The 22,918-nt window shown below is 36.9% G+C and overlaps 1 protein-coding gene across 4 annotated transcripts; it reads right to left on the reverse strand.

Annotated features, from left to right (window-relative positions):
- Positions 1–1,669: 1,669 nt before the first annotated feature.
- LOC105383426 lies at positions 1,670–21,512 on the reverse strand. 4 transcript variants are annotated; one of them, XM_038109472.2, is made up of 13 exons: positions 21,238–21,512; positions 9,332–9,388; positions 8,861–9,019; positions 7,885–8,001; positions 7,213–7,374; positions 6,690–6,800; positions 6,438–6,520; positions 4,549–4,722; positions 4,093–4,263; positions 3,768–3,809; positions 3,410–3,560; positions 2,842–3,003; positions 1,670–2,524 (listed from the first exon to the last, which is right to left on the reverse strand). In XM_038109472.2, exons 1-13 carry the CDS (start codon positions 21,296–21,298, stop codon positions 2,382–2,384), a joined length of 1,593 nt encoding a protein of 530 aa, XP_037965400.2. In that variant the 5' UTR covers positions 21,299–21,512; the 3' UTR covers positions 1,670–2,381. The 4 variants fall into 4 exon arrangements, with proteins under 4 accessions (XP_037965400.2, XP_037965399.2, XP_037965398.2 ...); XM_038109471.2 differs by having other exon boundaries at positions 7,213–7,368; positions 8,861–9,025; positions 21,238–21,510; XM_038109470.2 differs by having other exon boundaries at positions 8,861–9,025; positions 21,238–21,510.
- Between the last annotated feature and the right edge of the window lie 1,406 nt (positions 21,513–22,918).

Genomic DNA, 22,918 nt, shown 5'->3' on the forward strand with positions numbered 1-22,918 from the left:
TTATTTTTACTGCCAGCCATATACCTAAGTGTAGTTGGTTTATTTATTTACTGAAAAAAGACCCCTGTGAAAAACATTTACTTAGGGCCACTTTTTTGATCCCTAGTTAACTCAACCAATGGTCAAAAATGGCTACCATTAGTTAAAAACCAACGAAATTCGTATGCAGATGTCATGCTTGACACGTGACTTGACTAATGGTTAAAGATGACCACGGATCAAAAAACTGGGCCTTAGTTAAGTAAATAAAAATTCAGGAAAGCTTACTTAAGTAGATATCCTAATCCTACTGCAATAGTTATAGAACATATTTACCATGAACTAAAGTCTAGGTACTTAAGTAAAATATGAAATTTATTACAAGCTGCTGAAGTTAAGTTACACACTTTCCATAATACAGTAATAAATCCGTGTAGGGAGTTATGGCTGGCCAGAAAAAAACTGCAAGAAAAAAAAATCACATTATGTAAATACTAGTACTGACAGCCTTGCTAAATCGAAATATCAAGGCTATGGATCCAAAAAATACCTGGAGATTGATGATATTAATTATGTAAATTATGTTTCTCACATTATCTTAGAGAGAGCTCTTATAACTTTTCATAAAACAACGGACGCAGTTAAATATTTTAAAGAAAGGTTAGCTAAATCTTAAAATATCCGTTATGAATAGGAAGTTTAAATTAATGTTCCTACTTAGGTATGTAGTTAAAAGTTAACTTATATGTATATAAAAAAATACTACAGATGAGTATTGAGTATATTAACTAAATATGGACGAATGATTAGACAAATACACACACACTCACAATAATTCATACAGAACCACAATTTTACTGATAGCAACTACACTAATCAAAATTATTAAGGCGTATTACAACGATGTCAATATCATAGAAACAAAGAATGAATGCAACAGCATAACAGTTAAATGCCCATGACCGTACAACTAAAATCACTAAAACATTACAATACTTAGGCCCATTTCCTTATTTGAGAAAATCTAATTAAGCAGGATTAGGGTCAATTCAGACGTACCACAACCACACCACAGCCACAACCACACCACAACCACGCCGTGTGGTCGGGCGTATATTTTGTATTGACAATGAATAATCCAATTCACACGTGCCACATTTTGCCGTTGTCATCGACCACCTGTGTAATACGACCACCGTTGCCGTTGCGATGTGGTTGCGTTGTAGTTGCGGTGTGGTTGCGATGTGGTCGTATTACACAGGTGGTCGATAACAATGGCAAAATGTGACACGTGTGAATTGGATTATTCATTGTCAATACAAAATATACGCCCGACCACATCGCGTGGTTGTGGTGTGGTTGTGGCTGTGGTGTGGTTGTGGTACGTCTGAATTGACCCTAATACGGAGAACAGGTTGCCGCGGTGCCGCCGCCGCGTGGCGGCGTTGCCGTTGCGATGTGGTTGCGTTGTGGTTGCGATGTGGTTGCGATGTGGTCGTATTACACAGGTGGTCGATAACAACGGCAAAATGTGGCACATGTGAATTGGATTCTTCATTGTCAATACAAAATATACGCCCGACCACACGGTGTGGTTGTGGTTGTGGTGTGGTTGTGGTACGTCTGAATTGACCCTAAATGCATACGACCACGTGGTTACCACATCGCAACGACAGCGACAACACAACCACATCGACATTTTGTCGCTGCCACAACGCAACTGCAAAAAGCCGCTGTCACACTATTCACACGTAACCACAGCTTGACCACATTATGTCGCTGCGACGTGGTGTGGTTGTGGTACGTGTGGATTGACGCTTAAAATACATACTATTGAAATACTATTGACATTAACAACGCTAATTTCCGTACATGATTACTTCTTAACTAGACTTTCTCAAACGAGATTCAGGGTTTACTAGCGCACCAATGAATAGTACTCAACTCTAAAGAAGGACCTTTCTTTATGTACCTAAAGACGTTCCAAATACATTATAACTAAAATTTGTGTTCACATGAAAAATAAACTGTTTTCAAAGTTACCTCAATTTCCAATACTTAAACACATCGTTTCTTCAATAATGTATAAACTAATCTCAATTGAAACTACAAATCAAGAAAATACGGTTTTTAAAGATAGGCGGTACGAAATGCACTAAGCCTTTCAGCCTACCACAATATTTACTTTGAAAAATATGTAAGTTAATATCACTTTACAGGATACTAGCACACCACAATCGCAGTTAAACATAGAAGTCATAAATATATCTGTGAATGAATGATAACTAAAATAATAAACTACGGCCAAATACGCAACATTTACCTATGTATCGATAATATGCTAATATTCAGCCACATTCAAGAAATGAGTCATCAGGGTAAGTGGCGATTGTGATTGAAACTTAAAGCCTAGGTGTCAAGTCCTTATCGCAGTAACGCAAAGTGCAAAACACGCTCTTCCCGTCAGCTGAGCAAGTGCAGTCGTTGCAGCCCCTCTTGAACTGCTCTCCGGGGTTGCAACGGAAGTTTGGGTCTCCTTCTGTCACTGGAAAAGGATTTTTTGGTCTCATCAGAAGGGCTAGCACGGGGCGCAAGATGCACGTCATGAAGTGACAAAAGATTTCCGTCGCACTTGCTCTCAAAGCCGCGCGCCATGTGTGCAAAACTTTTGTCACCTCTTGGCGTGCGCGTCTTGCGCCCCGTGCTAGGCCTTTAGTAGGCAAAACACCAGGTACCTAGTTAGTATTTTCTGTTCACATTCTGCTGATAGACATCGTTAAACACTATGATGATTAAGTTCATAATTTAGGGGATTTATGTGTCATGCTCATAATAAATGACCATGCCAAGACTAGTACTTACAGTTTGACGATTCATCCTCTTTCTTCTCCTCTTCAGGTTTAGGGCTGCATCGGTTCAAGGTGCAGGTGGCATGATGACCATCGCTGGTGCAGCGGCAGACGTTGCACCCCTGGTCGAACACCTCGCCCGGGGAGCACTTCGCCACTTCCTGCTGGCTCACCTCTGTTGGACAAGATCATTTTATTGAAAGGAGGCATCTTAAGTGACCTATCACCTGTCTTGTCCGGCTCAGTGGGCAGTGAGACATTGACGCTAAACTGACAAGCCAGAACTTTCAGCATGGTGACAAATTCTACTCTAGCTCTAGTCTAGTGACCACCACGCTAAGAAAGAAAAAAAGTAGCTTAAATAATTTCTTTAAACAACACCTTTTAATCTTGATCTATCTTGCTTATTTACTTACTGCCAGTTTCTATAACTCTATCTATCTATAACTGGTAGTTGTCAAAGGTTAGGTGTCAAAATCGTATGAAAGTAACTACCAGTTATGGATAGATAGAGATATAGAAACTGGCAGTTAATGCAGAATAGGTAATAAAAACTTTTTCTTTAAAAATGGGAAATTTACCTCTTTTTCTCCTCGATCCAACGTTGCTGTTAGCTTGTGTAGCGAGACAGTTGATGCGGGTGCAGGAAAAGTCCTGTCCTTTGTTATCACAGAGGCATTTGTTGCAGTCCATCCGAAACTCTTGACCAGGCAAGCAGGTTTTCGGCGTCTCCTACTGGATAAACAACATGCATTATATCTTGATCCTTTTATTTTATTTATTTAAACACTTTATTGTATACACAAATTACATAGTCCATTTTAAATAACATAACGAATAAATGATAAAGTGTCAGTTATTGCGTGGTCTTGTAAATAAATATCATATACGTACAAAATTATTAATTGTTAAAAGCATGGTTGTAAAATATGATATTACCGTTGGCGGGATAGCACGAACTTTTCTGGCCAATGAAGTATTCTGTAAGCAATGAAACCTATATTAATGAAGTATTTTTACATTGGTTATTAAAGACACAAAACGGTATAAAGATTGTGAAAATTGACCATAACCACCATTCGAACCACCAAAATTAAAAGAAAGAAGACAAATATAAATATAGAAATGGTAGATTTAAAAAATATAAACCAAATAACCAAAACCCCTTTTAGACGTAATAATAAACGATGCATCTATTTCATGAAATGGAGAAACGTGTCTATTATAAAAGAAGATCAGCGAATTTGCAGATGACAAAACACACCTTAGACTCCTTATCTTTCACATCCTCTTGAACACCTTCAATAATTGGTTCAGTAAAACATGCTCTTCTCGTGCAAGAGAACGATTTGCCATCAGGGTTGCATCTGCACATATTGCAGTCCAACTCAAAAACTTCATCTGGACGACATTGCCGTTGTATTATACGCAGTGCCTTTAATTGAGACAAAAACATCAGTACCCTTCACCATTACTAAGTCTATGTTGCGCAACCATAGCTGTAGATCTTGTAGATTAACACGTCGAATTTACAGGAAATCCTAAAAAGCCTCCATAGTCCGAGTAAATTATGAACAAAAGGAAACCTAAGCAATTTACCTAAGATATAATTACATGGTTTATAAGCCAAAGCAAATTACTGAATACATCTGAAAATCAAGAGCGTAAATTACAAAAAAGAAGCCCCATAACCGAACTGATAAAGAAAGAAAAGAAAAACCTCTGGTTTATCTTCATCGGGCGCCCCTTCCTCGGGTTGTTCTAGAACACATACTTTTCTGGTGCAGAAAAAGCCAGTGCCATCTTCATTGCACCAACAAGTATTACAATCTCTGATGAACATACGATTCGCTACGCAGACGATAGTTTTGTTTATCAGATTCGATTTGGTGGCCTAAAATATTGTAATGGTTTTAGTTTTGATAATAATCATGATTTTATTGCGTTAATAACTTATTCAATGAAATAAAAAAACTGTTTCTATGTCTTTTTCATACAAAATTTAATCGTCTATAAGATAAGATTATAAATAATTAGAGACGTGGTTTCATTTTATTAAAGCTATCTTCCATTACTGGTATTATTGGCTTCATTTCCTGAAACAAAACCAATACAATATTATCATAATGTATTTAGAACTAGGTAGTTTGTTCTCATTAAACCCTATTTACAGTTTAGACCATACTTAATAACCCGTGTGTGTTCTTTGAACGAGCAATATAACAATGTCATCCACATACAAAATAATATGAGAGATTTAAAAAATCCTGCTATTTAACTACAGTGCATGTCATGGTAAATTTAATACTATTAATAAAACAATTAGCACTCAATTAAAATCTCTTGCATGAACTAGACATACAAACTAAATTAAAAGTTCAACTATAATCAAAATACATAACAGATAATACTCTGAACCTAGACCAGCTACCATACCACCACCATCTTACATCAACTATCTTATAGCAATCAACTATGCAAAGGCTGCGCTGTAAGGATGGTGGTACGGTGGCCATAGAAAATGAAAACTATATGTATATTTACCCTTAGTTCATGGAAAAGCTCAACATCTTCAGGTAACGGGCACGGTTTATTTGTACAGGTGTAATCAGTTCCATCAAAGTTACAATGGCACGTATTACAACCGATGTAAAACGTCGCTTGAGGACGACAAACTGAGTGTCGCTCAATATGATCAACGCCCTGGTGAACACAAATACGATGTTAGATCTAGATCTGTTTCATTACAAACTAATTTATTTTATAAATGTGACTTAAAACAGCATGTTTATTTTCAAGTCTTACCTCATTTTCCATGAAAACTTCAACACCTTTGTCAACTCCATCCTCTTTATCCATACATTCGTTTTGCGTGCATCTGTAGCTTAGGCCGTCACCAGAACATTTGCAGATGTTGCAATCATTCTGGAAGCTTTGGTTCGGCTTGCAGGGTGATCGTTTTACTAGGTTGTGATAAATTTTATTTTGCTGTAAAATTATAGATTTGTTCAAGTAGTAGTAATTACTTCATTATAAATTAGATTCAAACTTAAGAACATGACGTGCAATATGAATATTGGAATAAATCGTGATTTACTTACCTTATTTTTAATGCCATCACCAAAGTTGTGCTCTGTGCTATTTTTCGATTGTGCGGATTCTTATCTTAGTTTATTTAGTTAAAAACAACATGATTAATAGCGCGGCAATATTATTTAAAAATATTGAAAAAAAATGTTTTTTTTAAGGTAAAACTTAAGTATTCGGTATGATTATTTCTATTACTAAACATAATTCTGGAAACGGCGAGAAAAATATATATAGCTTCCACTTCAAAATTGAGAAAGATAGTTAAGCTGAAATTAAGTAGACCGTACGAAATGTAACGCTTTGATGTGTTTAGTTAGGTAGATGAACACAAATCAAAAAAAGCTTGAAAATGAATTCAATTATAGAAATGTTTACATAATATGAGTATGTGTAATTAACTAATTATGAACTTTTACCTATTCTTGCACCTATTAGTGACCATACCTTGTAACTATATGATATGACACAGTGTTTAAAAAAATAGTAAGTAGGTATGGATTTCATATGTTTTATGCTTACCAAATCAAGCTTTTCGGCTTTTTTGTCGCTTGCTTCTTGTTTTGCTTCCGAATCATTGTCATCGTCATCGAAATTCATTATAACTGAAAATTTAAGAAACAACAAATAAGTAGTTATATTAAATTTGAATATCTACTCATTAAAAACTTCTACAATATTATTTAATACCTTATGGGCGCGGGGCTTGACTAGGCACTATAAATATCATTATAATAATTAATATGGATAATTTGTTGGCATATGTATAGGTACCTCCAGTGATACATCCCATCTTGGTGCACATTGCTCTGCCATCCTCAGTGCACCAGCAAGAGTTGCAGTCGTTCTTCCAAGCTGACTCAGGGGCGCACGTCTTTGGTGACTCTGAAGGTATGCCAAAATATTATTACATTAATATATTTGTGAATATTATTGGAATTTCATCTATAGTTGATCGTATAAGAATTCCCGACCGCGCCTTCCAAGGCATGTATCTTAATTGCAAAATTGTATTTGTGGTGGTGTAACGGATAAGGTATTAACTTTCATGAAATGGTGAGGCCGTGGATTCGAATCCTCAAATACGTAAGTACCCATGAATTCTTTAAAAATAAAGATACGTATTGTTACTGTGATGTAAAGCATCATAAGTCACAACACATTTCATGATGTCAGATTGCAATTAGCATGCCAATCTTTTTTCAAATCACATTAAATTTTGATGTGATTCTTATTTATTTCCCTTCTACTGTTTATATTCTCCTTTCCAAAAAAAAACACACGCAATAATTATTACCTTTTTCGAACCCGCTGCATTTGTTCTCAGTGCACACGGCTCGTCCGTCCGTGGTGCACTTGCAGTCGTTGCACTGGCTCCTCCACGTCGACTCCGGGAGACACTCCATGCCCTGCACTGGAGGCGCTGGTGACGACACTGGTGCTGGTGACGGCACTGCAACTGGAACACCAAATGTTAATAATCATTATACTATACCAATGCACTGGACCAGCGCGGTGGACTAGGCGTAAAACCCTTTCTTCATTTGAAGGGGATCCACGCCCCAGCAGTTGTGACATGATGGGTTGTGATGATGTAATAATATGTGTTATGTATATTACGATATTCAGTCTTCCTTATCCAATTGATATGTTAGCCCCCATATTAATTGGAGCAGGAAGACTGAATATCGTGGCTGGCTGCGCTCAAAATCAGGGGATATGCATAAACGTTCATTGGAGAGGGCCCCAGGTGCTGGTGCTTACAGATTTTATTATATTAATACAAATAGAGAGGGCTCACCTATGAAGACCTAAAACCAGATGGTAATCGTAGAGCCAAAAGGCCACTGCCAATTCTGTGAGGACGTACCTAGTTGAGACAGAAGACAAGGAAAGAAGACCCCGCCAACCATATGGGATTAATAATTAGCAAGAGAGAGAGAGAGAGAGAGAGAGAGAGAGGTGTCACCTGGCTTCTCCTTGCAGATGTTAAGGGTACACAGCCCCAGCCCTGACTCGAGACACACGCAGGTGTTGCAGCCGCGCCGCAGCGTCGAGTTGGGCTTGCAGTGCACCGGCTCCAGGCCTGGAAACAGACGGAAGAACGGTCTTAGATTAACAATATACCAACAAGATTGAGTATCGATGAAAAAAAAACGACTCAACAAATAACCACGTTTATCGCGGAGGTCTCATTTTGAATTAGTTCGGTTTTAGAAGATTTTGGACTTTATTCATTGGTAAAATGGTTGTCATGTTAAACTTAGTTAAAACCTTGGAAAAATTATGCATGTTGTATGAAAAAAAAGGTTTATTTGATGCGCTAAAACATTTTGAATGACGAATCTTTGACTTTGGCTTTTATAATATGAAAGCGAGGATATTCACGGAAGCATTTACCTATAGATAGGTAGTTACCTCGAGTATTTGTGGACAGAACAATAGAACATCACTAACAAAGCGTGGATTACGGATGCTGTCATTGTTTCAATCAATGTTACATTTCACAACAACTACCTATATTTAATTGACCTTGGTTGGAGTTTGTCATTTTTCTCTCTATGTTGCGGTTATTGTGAATCAAAGAGATGATCATTTATCATCAATTCAGCATAATAACTATATAATGCATTAACTGTCCTTTGTTACCTACTTGTAGCTTGGGTAGGTTACCTAATATAATTGTAATTTTTAAGTTCTTAGGTACCGAACCAAACCTCACTTCACCTTCATAATCGGACGACACCCTCACCCAAACATTTTCTGCGATTTCTAATCCAACTAGCCGTCTTCTTACTAATTGGATCCAAATATGTCAATTAAATATAGATTTACCAGAGATTTTCTGTGATTTAACTATTCATTATTAGTTATAAACTTAGGTATAACAAGTGTGTTGTGTGTTCTTTTTTTCCTCGTAACAAGTGGGTTAGTAAGATACGCACCTAACTCAGCATCTTGACAGTCTGTCAGCTTTTGACAGTCAGCGACGCCGGCACCGGAGCACCAGCAGCGGTGACAGCGGCTCACCCACTCGCTGCCGGGGGCGCATTCCCTCTGGGACTCCGGGACCGCAGGCTGCCATACCGACTGGACAGACTCTTCTGTAACTAGGGAGAGTGTAAGTTAAGTGCCTATTGCTTTGTGGTTATCATCACCGTCTGTCTCATCACCATCTTAATCGTCCACTGCTAGACATACGCTGAGTTGCCAAAAGAGACTTAATGTAACTTATGTAGACCTTAAAATCTTACATGTATGGACAGAAAGAGTCCATCAGACACAATTCTGGTACTTAGGTATAAGTACTATAAGTACTATTGTTATAGAAACCATGCCATGTTGAACTCGTAATTTTTAGATAATTGTGTTTGTTGCGGAACTGAAAGAAAAGTAAAGAAAATAAGTATAATCACCTTGAATATCCTTTTCTAAACACACCGGGTCGGAGCTTGCGGGTGTACACTTGAGGGCTGAAACAAATGAGAAAAACATTAAGTAAATTAATAATGTAAGAAATATGATATCACAAAAACTATTCAAGGGTGAGTTTTTACAGTAGATTATCCGTCATAAGTACTATACTTAAATACCTAAAATAGTATTTCATCTTATTATGCTGCTACCTCACTTGGCTATTCGTATTTTCCGAAACTGCCAATTGTGGTCAGTCAGGACATACACCAACATATTATCAAATTAAATATAAGTTTTCTATTTGGCAAATATGGCCAATACAAGTTTTGGCATATACAATGCAATATGTTGCAAATACTTAGGGTATACTAAGCCGAGACCTACATGTGTAGCATGTAAGAACGAAAATGAAATCAGAATTTCAAAATTCGCGAAAAAAAACATTCTACATAGTAAAAAGTCACGTGACCAACAAAGTTTCTATGGTTTTTTTTCGCAAATTTGTAGTATACCCTTTTTGCAACACCCAGTATACAAAAATACGAATAGCCACGTTAGCAGCATTAGTCCCAATGTTGGTTAAAGGTTGCCTTCGCCCTACGCTTAGACACAACACAGAAATCAGCATCATAAATTCAAAGTCGGTCGTGAGTTGATCATAATTAGGTGTGAACAGCCGAACAGTGCTCAATCTGCCCTATAACCTGCTTTATAATTGTCCAACTAAGAATAGCAATCGAGGTAGGTACCTACGAGTACCTACTTCATTATTTCTCGGATAGTGGTTTTTCTTTTCCAATGAAAATGTCCTTGCATCATCCATATTTTAATACATTAGCTAGCCGGTACTTGGGGTGGTATCGCTAAGTTATTTAACCCATTAGTGACCAAAATGAAACGAACTATGTTTTTTTTATAAATGATCTATTTTATTAATAAACACATGACTATAAACAAAGTAACTAAGCAAAAAAAAATTTTTTAATTTTTTTTCATAATTTTTCAGAGGTGTACTTGTTTGAGTACAGTGGCCACTTATGTGTGAAATTTTTCAAAGCATGACTTTTCAACACATACTGTTTTCAAATACTTTTTGCATTGCCATCGGACTCTTGCATGACACACCACGCATCTTAATTGCTTTTTAAGCTTCTGTGGGTAGTGGCCTGATCCATCTTGACGCATTCCTTCGACCATAGAAGAGGACGGACGATCTCTTTTGAGAGTTTCTTGTCGTAAATAGTATCTGGCAATACTACGTCCAAATAAGAGTTGATCCATGCCGTCATCCTTGCTCAAAACATGTAAACGCCAGGCATTTGAAACTGCCATGTCCAACATGTAGGTAAACAGAACCCACCACCACTTTTTGTTGTGAATCCCGATCCTATATAATGATATGGACTGATGAAGCTCATCCACTCCACCCATCCCTTTATTGTAATTTTGAAATAAAAGTGAATTTTTTACTTCAGTTTCCTCTTTGTTTACTGTGCACCATCTTTTTACATCCGGGACATCCCGTGGCAACGTGTAACCATATCTTTATCAGATTGTTCCTCTTCATCAGTCACAACACTAGGATTGGGTGATATTATCGCCAAATCATATTCACGATCATCGTCACTATCTTCCAGAACCGCCTCAATTGCTTCCTGAAGCCCTCTAAAGCTATTTTCATAGGAAAATATCTTGCGACTCATTTTGGGAATACTGAAACAAATTTGTATTTTTTTACTACTAAAGTGGCCAGTGTACTCAATTGAGTACAGCAATAAAAGTGTTCTTCTAAAATTTGTTATAAACAATATTAGTGGTATTTTTTTTACTTCAATTATAGATGTTGATATAACTTATCATAATTATTACTAAAAATAACATTTACACAATGAATAATATTTTAAAAATAGCAAAATGTTACTCACTTGCACTGTTGTTCAAACACATAAAATATGGTTGCTCCAAATAACACTATTTTTTTTAAATACCCTCATAATTATATATTTTTTACCTAAATGATAATAGTGCCCTCTTTTCAAATTAATATAAATAAAAAATAACGTACCCTCAGGGTATTAGAAATAAAAATATATTTAGCTGTACTCAAATGAGTACAGCGACAGCAAATGGGTTAAACAACAAACGAAATATATGTAGGTATAATGATGATTATGATTAGTTTCAAATAAAATAACAATATTCAGACCTAATCTATAGATTGGCAAGTTGCTTGGCGACCCTCCTTGCGGGGTGAAAGACGCGGAGGGGACGAGGTACCCAAGACGACAGCGGGTAGCGGGAGGGTAGCGGGGAAGGGCAACGCGTGCACTGCATGTCATTGTTACGGCAGTCTCGGCCGCGCAGCCGAGGCGGCCACATGTCTTATATAGTCTGTCATAATTTGAGTGCGACCCACATGAGATCATTGATCCTGAGACCATCAGTCTTAGGATGAGTGTTGAGGCCTTTTTAATATTATCATTATATTATTATTAGGTATCTATAATTCGTCAACAAAATAACGTTAAAAACAACAAATCGTATAATGTCTTCTTGTAGAACAGCGTACCGGATCAGTTATGCTACGCGGCCAAAGGTTGGTACTGCGCAGTCAGATACGAAAAAGTAAACAACAAAGACGAAGAGTCCATATGACAGTGCGTCAGTTGTCAGTTCTTGTAACTAGGAAAGCAACCAAAATTTATGTGATTTAATGTAAGTAATTAATGAGCAAAACACAGAGAAAAATTACAAAATTGATGAAATTTTGAAAGAAAATGGTCATATCGTGCTTCGCCTACGCCCATACCACCCGGAATTAAATCCTATTGAACTTGTGTGGCGGTACGTGAAAGGCGAGCTCGCAAGAACGTCGATTGACTCTAACTTAGATAAAGAGATAAAAGACTTAGAGTTGCTTTTCTCTAATTATTCGCCTAAAAAGTGGAGAAATTGTGACGACCATGTCATAAAAAATTAAGACGAATATTATAAATCTGATAGAGTATTTGACGATGTATTGGACAGGTATGTTATTGTTTATTTATAATTTATTGTAAATTAAACATAAATTGGTTTTTTTCTTAGATTTATAATTGAAGTTAATGAAAACGATGATGAAGATGAGGATGACGACGACGATGAACAAGTTCAAACAGAGAGTGAACATGAAAGTGACATGGAAATTGATTTATAAAATAAAACACTTTTACATAAATAAATTCAAATTGGTAGATATTCTGAAGGTAAACATCCAAATTTTAATGCTGTCAAACTATAAATTTTAAGCTAAATATGACATTTACGGGAACAGTCATAGAATAAAATTTTACTTACGTCAGAAATAGTTACAAGCTATCGCGAGATTAATCCGGGCACACTTTTCTACGTGTGTAGCATGTCGTGCTACCTCGCCCCCGCCACTTCTTTCACCCCGCAAGGAGGGTCGCCAAGTAACTTGCCGCATTATAGTCCATCAATCCATCAACCGTAGTGACAGCTGTCATTATAATTATTATCTTCAACCTAAGTATCAATCATCCACATACCTATAGTGCCACAATCTTATCTGTTCCGGTGGCGACGTCGCTGTGATCGAATCCAGTGATGCCTTCGATTAAATTTTACCTATTTGTGGTTTAAATGAAAATGCATTTCTGCTATTTACCTATTATTATAATTAGGTACGTTCATAAGTAAAGATAAATCAAAATGTAGAGTCGATAGTAAATTAAAGAGGATATAATAATATGTTGAGACTCGGGTATCGGGTTGTAAATAATAGATTATTAGTCCACGTGACTCTATATTTATTTAGTACTTGTAATATGGTTAAAAGATAATTGGTATGAGACCACCCACAACCCGGCCAACCCGAGACTGGCTTGGATTACTGCAAAGTAAGCTGAACTATATCGTGCTAGGTATACATTGTAATGTCGTCCCTACAAATATTATTATATCAAACGACATTAAATTTGTTATATAGAAAATTTGTCCACGGCGAACAGAAATAAAATTTGTTCTGATTAGGTTCTGATATAGGAGATTAAATCTAGATTACAATAGTATATGTAATATCTGTGGGTCGTATTAATAACGAGATAGACTTAAAAAAAACTATTAATTATTATTTTTGAACACTTTATTTTACGTTTTCTAAAGTAACATGAAACAAGAGCATACAATTAAAAGAAATTCAGACAATGTACAAAAGCAAATCGCCAAAAAGCAATTTCTTCCAGCCAACCCTTGATAGGTTGGGAGAACATGTCATTAATCATCATTATTTCGTCTAAAATCGCTGCAGGTGCGCGAAATTCTTCTTGTATACTGCCTAAGATTTAAAGTGTCATGTCATGTCCTCACACCTGTAATCAAAGAAAAATAAAGATTATATACTTTTCATCACAACCCATCCCGTCCCCACTGCTAGGGCACGGGTCTCTCGAGAAAATATTAATAAAATTACATGGATTATATGGGTAAAATTATTCGTCATATTTGGCAACACTAACCTGTAGCCGCTGTAACTCGTTCTTCCAATTTTTTAAACGGAATTAAAGGCGCCTGAATACGTTATTCTTCCTGCATAAAAGCCAATATATCTAGTATTACTTTTCTTGCATCACATTTCAGCGATTTTGGCATTATTTCACCCAGAAAATCACAAAACAAATTAAATAACGTAGCGTCAGCCTCTTCGCAGAAATTGACAACTCAAATAACGCACAGAGTAGGAAATGACGTTTGACAATAACGTCTCGTTGTTGCACATTTTGACCACCGGAACAGATAAGATTGTGGCACTATACTCTCAAACCTGTGGGTTCTTTATTATAATCTTACTATAATCAATTAACTATAGTAATAACAGTAGTAGTACACCTAAATATCAAAATGCAATTTAACTACTAAAAAATATTAATGTTTCCCTAAACTGCACTTGCACCTCCTGTAGGTTGGCTGGTAGAAAATGCTCTTAGCATTAAGCTCGCCTTTGTACTTACATGTATTTTTTATATTTGTGCAATAAAGAAATAAATAAACTCGGGAATCCCAAACTGGATGGCTGTAAGGAAACTCATCCAAAACTTCTGGGCTACAGTCATGTCAGTCAGCCATCTCTCATTCTCATTATTCTCCGATTCTAAAAATAGAATTCCGATAAAGATGAACGGTCTATCTCGAGTAACTGCTGCTAAAAATAGCTTCAAACGTAACCAGTTTGATAAACCAATGGGCTAAATTTAGCTCGTTAACTAGTGCAGACGAAGTCATTTACGCATCGTTAATTGCTAGGAAATGAGTGACATCATAATACTTACACATTTTGACAACACAACTCTTATCCCGGAACAAACAAAAGTAAATTAGGAGGAATCGTTGAAGGATTAGATCTAGTTCACACGCCGATTCGTTGAACAGAATAACGGCTATGGCAGCTTTACATGTGCGGAAGATCCGATAACCGATTATGGGGTAAACGTGTTCTGGAGTGGAGACCGCGACTAGGAAACGTAGTGTAGAACGCCCTCCGGCTAAATAGGGTGACGACCTTACGACTTGCGAAGTGTAGTCATTGGATGCGAAAAGCTATAGATCGCATCTAGTGGCGTGCTTTGGGAGAGACCTACGTCCAGCAGTGGACTGATATAGGCTGATGATGATGAGACTTACTTCTCACCTTCAAATCCTTTAAACATAAATGTCAAAAAGTCTGAAAAATTTCCTATCAGACGAATTTACAAGTCACTTTCTTTTTACCACGTAATAACACCCCACTCTGTTCTACGAGTTAGGCCTTCAGTAACCCCCTGTTTTACCGCGATAACGGCCAGCGGGGCGTCCCACGCCGGTATCACGCGGGGTGAGACTGGGGAAGAAGACAGATAAGAAGGTCATGTCAAGAGTGTGCCGGATTGACGATAGTATTTACGACGATACCGAGATAACCAGCCGCTAATCTATAGTTTTCGCTTTTTCCGCTAGCTGCGCGCGCGCTCGACGCATCAACAACAATTACCTTTTTCAGTTTCTGCTGGGGGTTATATTTGTGGGGTAGGTACATTGACCTGGCGACGGCTAGTTCACTGATGTCTCCACCGTGTGCATGCAACTATGTACCAGTGTCACCGAAACGCTATAATCCGTTAGATTTCAATTCCGTTTGCTAAATTATCGTTTGTCCATAGTCCTTTGTACCTACCTAAAATTAGGTATACTTACTTATATCTTTCCTACATACTCAAACATTCAATATTAAATTTTAACTGATACTTAAATACAAAAAAAGATACGTGAATTAGAATAGAATAGAAAAACTTTATTCGACACAAAAACAACAACATGGACAGTAAAACAGGTAACAAAAATACTTAATTACTAGAAAAATAAATTATTGCCTGGTTATTAATTTATTCATCATAATGTATCTTTTGATTGAATATAAAATATAAATATGTATGACACACTGCTATAGTCGAGTTTATGAATGGATAAGACCTGACCTTTCGTCTGATAAACCGAGTGACGCATTATACTAAATAATTAAATACTTGTATGTGGTTATCAATATCCTCTTTTTATTTAGTTAGGTACCTACTTACTTGTGAATTTCCTGAAATTTTTACTACTCATTAAACCAATCCCGTGTAAGTAAATGTGCTTACTGCTTACAGACATTACATTACATTATACACTGACAAGCAATGAAAAAGTGCCACTTACAAAATTCCAACACCAATTAACCATATTTAAAAAAAAATGATTACAATTATTAGGCCCTGTTTCACAATGTCTGGTTAGTTAGTGGCTACCTGTGAGATAAAATACATGCTGTCACTCTCTGTTATTATTTTTTTGACAGTGACAGCATGTGTTTTATCTTACAGGTAGCCACTAACCAGACATTGTGAAACAGGCCCTTAAAGTTTTAAATTGGTAATTCGGCGTCATTAAGCAAGCCGTTTTCGTTTATTTTGCTATTTTCACTGAAAATTTTTCATTGCTCGTGAGTGTTTATTATTGTGTAACTGTAAAAGCCCCAGAAAATCTTTTTTCATAAATTTTTCGGGTTTGACTCAAGTAATAGAGAGTCATGTTTTTGGGTAGAATATGACGGCATATACAAGATTATTACGTTGATGGGAACTACACCGACAAGGCAAAGGCTCTTAAATTTAAGTATGAAGACCATATAATATATACTTAAATAACTATTTCATTGGTAGGTAAGTGCATGATCCTAACACATAAGGAAATACAGCTTAGGTACTTACTAAGGTTCTAGGTTCTGCTTTTAAGTCTATTTTAATACACTACCTAGCTAATGGTGTTATTGTAGAAAATAATGCAATTAGATTACTAGATTGCATGTCAGATGACGGATGATCGTGCGAACTGATAGAACTTACGACTCAACCAAGAGAATAATTCATGGTTTATCCTCATGTAAAAATAAAAAATTGTTATCATTATTCCGTTGCTATTTATAAGTAAACAAGTTCTTAGAGATTTTCTGTTTATTAACATTTTACTTGGGTACTTCCTGGTAGGTAAGTAGGTAGGTTAAGCGATAAAGTAACTAGGTATCTAGGTAGGAAAACTTTCGTTTCCTTGCTGGTAAATTTCATCTTCTAAAACAAAATAACCATCATCAATCTCGAAAAGGAGCGGAAAGAATCTGTTATATCAAGATTAAGATATATCAGCTGTCCAGCTGTCCGATGCCCATATTACAGGCTCAGCGTATTTTGGGGTCTAATGGCCGTGTGTGAGATCTCCCCACATATCGGATATTATTATAATTTTTAGGATTGCCTCAAAAATAAAAGTAACTAGGTATGTAACTCAGTATATGGTGAGATCACTGATGAATATCCATCATCAGTACTGCTGCAAATCTATAAAACTCTAGGAAAATGTGTTTCCCAAGAGATCAGCATGCGTAGTGCGAGTTTTTACACCGTTCGCTACGACAACTGTTCGTAGACCGTTTGAGCAGTTATTGGCGAAGTAAATATGGCGAGGGAGAGTCGCCAGCTAGCGGTACACCTCCACGCCTACACTAGGCCCCCAGAACACGCCGTTTAGTTACTATAAATACCTATACATATATATTATTTACTTGGTCGTGGTCCCGTTATGTGACCGACGTCCCAACTAACATCGTAGCGTTAAAAAAACTCTCATATAACTTGTATAATGGTTCCATCCGAAAATTAAAGTGTTAAGACATAGCTGTATAAGAGTGTAGGAGAGTGCTCTAACTCACTTATAACCACGAAAGAGGCCCACGATTTTGAGAGTAAAGGCTTTAGAAAGTCTGTAAAACGGTGTCATTGAAGTGTTTAAGTTATAGAAAGCCTGTAGTACGGTGTCATTGAAGTGCTAAAGTTACTATAGAAGAGCGTTTAATCACTCTCAGCTAGAACTTTCACCGGTATAGTTGTAGTTGTAGAATGGTTATTTGACACCCTGACTCTTATTTGTTTGGTAAAAAAGGGTTAAGTGAGTATGTTACCGTTTTTCGAATACACTTTTACCATACAAGTTGTATGTGTTTGAAAATAATAGTGTCAACAGCAATCATACGCGACAGTATTAAAGTGACAGTATTGATTAATACTAAATAACAGTAAATATAATATATTAACTTGACTTAACATGTTTTGTGAATTGAAAATAATATGCCATTGTAATTTTACTGTAATGTATACCATATTTCCCACCTCAATTTTAATGCGCTCCGAATTTATTAAGGATTTCAAATGAAACATAAGTAAATATTAAATAGACGACTCAATTTTGTTTTTTTTTGTATCCTTGCTGTATGTCCATTAGTTTCATAAATCAATTGGCATGACTGGAATGACAAAATTCACATAAATAGGTAAGTATTTTAAAGCAAAATATTGTTTATCCCAGCAATTTATAGGTTAGGTCGCCAATGCAAATGGCGAACTTACATTTAAGACATATAGACTCACCTAAGTCATCTATTACACTTTTTGAAATAAAACACCCTTAGCCAAGGGTATTATGCGGTCTTCGTCGATCCGCACAGTCTTGCTTAACACCGTTACTTTTACAGTCTACTTGCCTAACGCAATAAGCGTAAGTTAAGTTAACCTTAGGTTTAGGAGCCAGCAGGAGGCCGCCCCCGCGCCCCCCCGCCCTCGCCCCCGCCCCCGCCGCCGCCGTCGAGCCGCGCCGCAAGCTGCACCCCAGGTGACGCTAGCGGCTGCCGGAGCTCCGGCGGCGCCCCCCCGTGCCCCGCGCCACGCGGTCGTCGACAAGGATGGCTTCATCTTGGTGGAGAAAAGGAGCCCCCGTCGCCGCAACCGCAACAAGCGCGGCACCGCCCCGGCTGCCTGCTCGCTGAAGGCCGCCATGCCCACGGTCGACATATACGTCTCCCGCGTCCACGCGAATATGGCGCATGACAACATCATGCGCTATATCAAGGAGAAAAGTGTCGGCCGCACCGAGACGCCACCCCAAGTGCTGGCCATCGAGAGACTGCAGTCCGCCAAGCAGACGGACTTTAAGTCGTTCAGAATTCGCATTCCCGCCGCCCATCAGAGGGTTCTCCTGAGCAAGGACTTTTGGCCAGCGGGAATAGTGTTTCGACGCTATAGGGAGGCGAAAAAGACTATGAAATCCCCCGATAGTGCTAGAGAATAAGTAAGATTTTTAAGTATAATATTATGTATTAGTTATATATTCATAATTGTATTTATGTAATGTTTCTATGGGCCTATAGTTGCCTGAAATAAATGAAATAAATGGTTATTATTATTATTAAAGATTAAAACTGCATTGTTGAGTTTTTCAACACTGTAAGAATCTTGTCTTACTGCACTCTTGACAAAATCTCTTTTATAACCAATTCCTGCAGTCTAAATTCAATATGACACCTAAAGCTTTATATGAGTATTAAAGGAAACCACTTAACAACCATAAGTGTTAACAGGTGTCAGTGAGCACTCTTGTATAGCTTTAGGTTCTAGAAACAGTTTAAACCTATAACATCTTAATTATAATTGCTTTGACTAATACCATTTTAACACTTAAACCGGCTGTTAACACTAATTTCATTTTTTAACTCATCTTTATCGCTTTATGTTAGAACTGAGATAATTATAACACAGTTATACAGGTTAAAGTTATAAAAATAGCTGTAACTGAGGGTAAAATGTTTGTTGGGGTGGAAGCCTATCTTTACATACATTTGTACCTAGGAAGGTAGTAGATAGGTACTTACTAAGAATTATTTATCAAACCCTGTCCTTGTTGTACTATCGGATTAGCATAGCATCCATCTAACTGCATCGGCGATAGTACAGTGGAAGACAGGGAAACATGGACAGCGATGCAATTTATTACAATTGATATACTTATTCCGGGTGTATACTGTAAAATTTTGAGAATCAGGGGACACCTTTTTTATGCAAACTTATTCCTTATTTATCAACCTTTGTAGGACTATTAATTTACATAATGTTGTCGCTTGAATAAATTATTAAATATCTTAGTAATATAATCTTTCCATTTATTTTCCCTACCTTTACTTAATAAAAAACAAATATTAGTGTAAATCTAATTTCCTATCCAGATGTATACAAAGTCTTCTAGTCCCAGACCAGCTCGACGAGTTTAGGGGCAATAGCCTCACCTACTGAGGCTTGTTATGTACTATATAAACTAGGCAAGTATATATAAGCACATAATAACTTGGCCATGATTAGCATACGTAAACAGGCTGCTGTTGAACTTGACCGTCATGTGTGATAATAAAATCTAATGAAATTTTTACTAGAATATAATACATAATTATATGTTTATTGGTCACGACAAATTAAAACATACAAAGAGATCTTATAAACTAGGAACAATGACCAATAGGCGGCCTTATCGCTAAGAGCGATCTCTTACGGGCAACCTTAACTAGGTAAGTACTTTAGTATTTAATTTATGTTGAAAAATTATTTTGTTTTCATCTATTAACTTAGTTAATTTAACTATCATTAACTATTGTATTCTTAACTTCGATCTAAATTCCGCGGTACAACTACAGTCCCGCCTAGTGTGGAATTTGCAGATAAACCATTGTGTAAAAATTATTCAGGTTCATTAGGTATAGTTAGTTAAATATTTTTTTTATTTTACTTTTACTATAATTCACATCCTATAGTAAGAACCTACCTAATAAAAGGTCAAAACAGCTCAAAAAATAAGAATTCCTATTTGATTTTACTATCAGATGACGGATCGAATGTTTAGGGCCTTCAAAAAAAACGTTTTAATAGAACTATTGCGTTTTACTAGTTTGATCTTAGAAAGTTAAGGTTTTAAACACAATACGCCTCTTTAATAATTATACCTAGGTACTTTGTTAAATTTTCGATATTGATAATAATATATAAGTACCATCAGGCTTTATTGGCTATAAAATATGGATTTAGAGCACAATCCTAGAAGTTATGATATAAAATTAATATACCTACATTATAATGTCCTCGGGAAAAATAACCTACCTACAGTGGCAGCCAATGCGTGTAGGTATGTTCAAATTGATTATTCCACTCAATCAATCGATTTAAATTGGTCTCAATCGAGCTTTCATTTGTTTCAAGTTTGTTTCTCTTATACCGATCTACGGAGATTCAGGTCACGGTGTTATGATTTCACACTACCCACAAATTTGACTATTTTGACTACTTGTCTTATATTAAATTTTATCTGATGACCGAATTAAAGTTGAACAAACATGAAAAGCTTAAAAAATAATCTTACGACTGTAAACAAAGAAAAAAGCTAACTTAATAGAATTGTTATGGTATTTATCTAGTAATTATGTGATCGGACCTAGAATTATTAAAATAACGTCATAGCCACTAACCTCCAGCGTTGGCAAAGCCCGCGAGACACCCAACGGCCGCTGTGAACAGTAACCACTTCATTTCCAACACTAAAATCCTTTTTGGTCACAAACTCACAATTTCCCAACCCTTGCTCCAAACATGGGGTAATAAAAAAAACAAAAAGCGCGAGAAAAGACCACTCGCCGCGACGATTAGGTCAAGACTGGCCAATAGCAAGCGAGTTAGCGTTTAATAATTGATACAGTGATGCAGGGATAATTTCTGGACGTGTGCAATAGTTTTAAATGCCAATAATTAAGTCTGATACGTTATCCGATGGCTCGGCCTGCCTACACATAAGCGTTAGAAGTTCGCCGAACGATAAAATTCGGACTTTTGGAGATCGATTGTGCAAAAAAAACCATTTGTGTTCGTGCGACAGCGATTTTTTTAAGTACTTATGTTTTTAATAAGATGCTAGTACTTCTACTTATTAGAAATAAAGATACATATATTCTAATGACGTGGCTCTATCTACACAAAGCCTTTGCTACTAACTACATAGCTCACTATCCTAGTTTGCAAAGCTTCCCTAATGTCCTGAGCATTTAGGTCCAGAAACATGGACACTCCACTGACAAACTGTTCAGTGTTCAACCGATGTAGATACTCGAGGTTACTCTCAAGAGTCTTAAGAATAGCATCAGAAGTACTTAATGAATTCATCAGAAATCTAATATTATCGAAATCATAGCAGTCTGTCAACTCGGTTGTGGTCTGCGATAGAACTTGGGGCTGACGATTCGAGTTCTCTAGTAGAGACCACTAGACAGCCATTGGCTACCAATGTCCTAAATTTAAACGTTGCGATGTAAACCTACGGGACCACGAAAACATATAACAAAAAAAGGACATTTTCAACCAATGCAGGCTCCCCGGCGGAATCACAGGCATTCCACATAATATACCGTTTTATATGCGCCCGCGCACGCCTCAAAGGATCCGCACGAGTTTATAGCTTTTTTAACGATCGGTTCAAATACTTGTTTTCTTTGGAACGTTAGCTGAGGCCCTCTAAATTTAGAATTCGCATTTTTCCGCTCTCAAGTTTTTACTGTCGCCAAATATTCGTAGGGTGTTGCTAAGCTGCCGCTCCAACTTTTTCTTTTTTCACGCACGTTGGCAATGGCAACTTGGCAGAATGCAGAGTCAGTGACTTTTTAATCTGAAATTTTACGATTTTTGGAATTTAATTTAACTTTCTTTCTTTTTAATACCTTAGGTAGTATAGATTATTCATTATAGGTTCTTCGGCAAATTTGATCCCCCGGCCCTCAACTTGCCTGCAGATTTTTAATGCTAAACACGTCACTATATGAATGATTAATTAATTTACACTCTTGACAACATATGTACGTAGGCAAGTATGTAATATGAATTTAAGATAAGCCATTACTCATATTATTTACTCTATTAGGATAAATAAATAATGGGAATCTAATCGTGTCTACTTGGAAAATACTTATTACAAACTTATTCCTAGAAGTTTTACTTATTGAAGCCTGCTGATCAAATAAGTAATACCTATAATATTATCTACAGGGAAAATAATTATAATTAACAAGCTTGCTTGTGTTGGGGTCCACGAACCCGCACTTGGCCAGCGTGGTGGACTAGGCCTAGGTAAACCCTTCCTTCATTGGAAGGAGACCCGTGCCC

This window comes from Plutella xylostella, chromosome 20 (genome assembly GCF_932276165.1).
Source record: "Plutella xylostella chromosome 20, ilPluXylo3.1, whole genome shotgun sequence".
Classification (NCBI taxonomy): domain Eukaryota; kingdom Metazoa; phylum Arthropoda; class Insecta; order Lepidoptera; family Plutellidae; genus Plutella; species Plutella xylostella.

Coding starts and splice junctions, on each gene's coding strand:
- LOC105383426 (XM_038109470.2), bottom strand. CDS start 21,298: ATGAAGTGGTTACTGTTCACAGCGGCCGTTGGGTGTCTCGCGGGCTTT. Junction 4,264..4,548: donor CCGATGAAGATAAACCAGAG/GTTTTTCTTTTC, acceptor TCTCAATTAAAG/GCACTGCGTATAATACAACG. Junction 3,004..3,409: donor TGGATCGAGGAGAAAAAGAG/GTAAATTTCCCA, acceptor CTTGTCCAACAG/AGGTGAGCCAGCAGGAAGTG.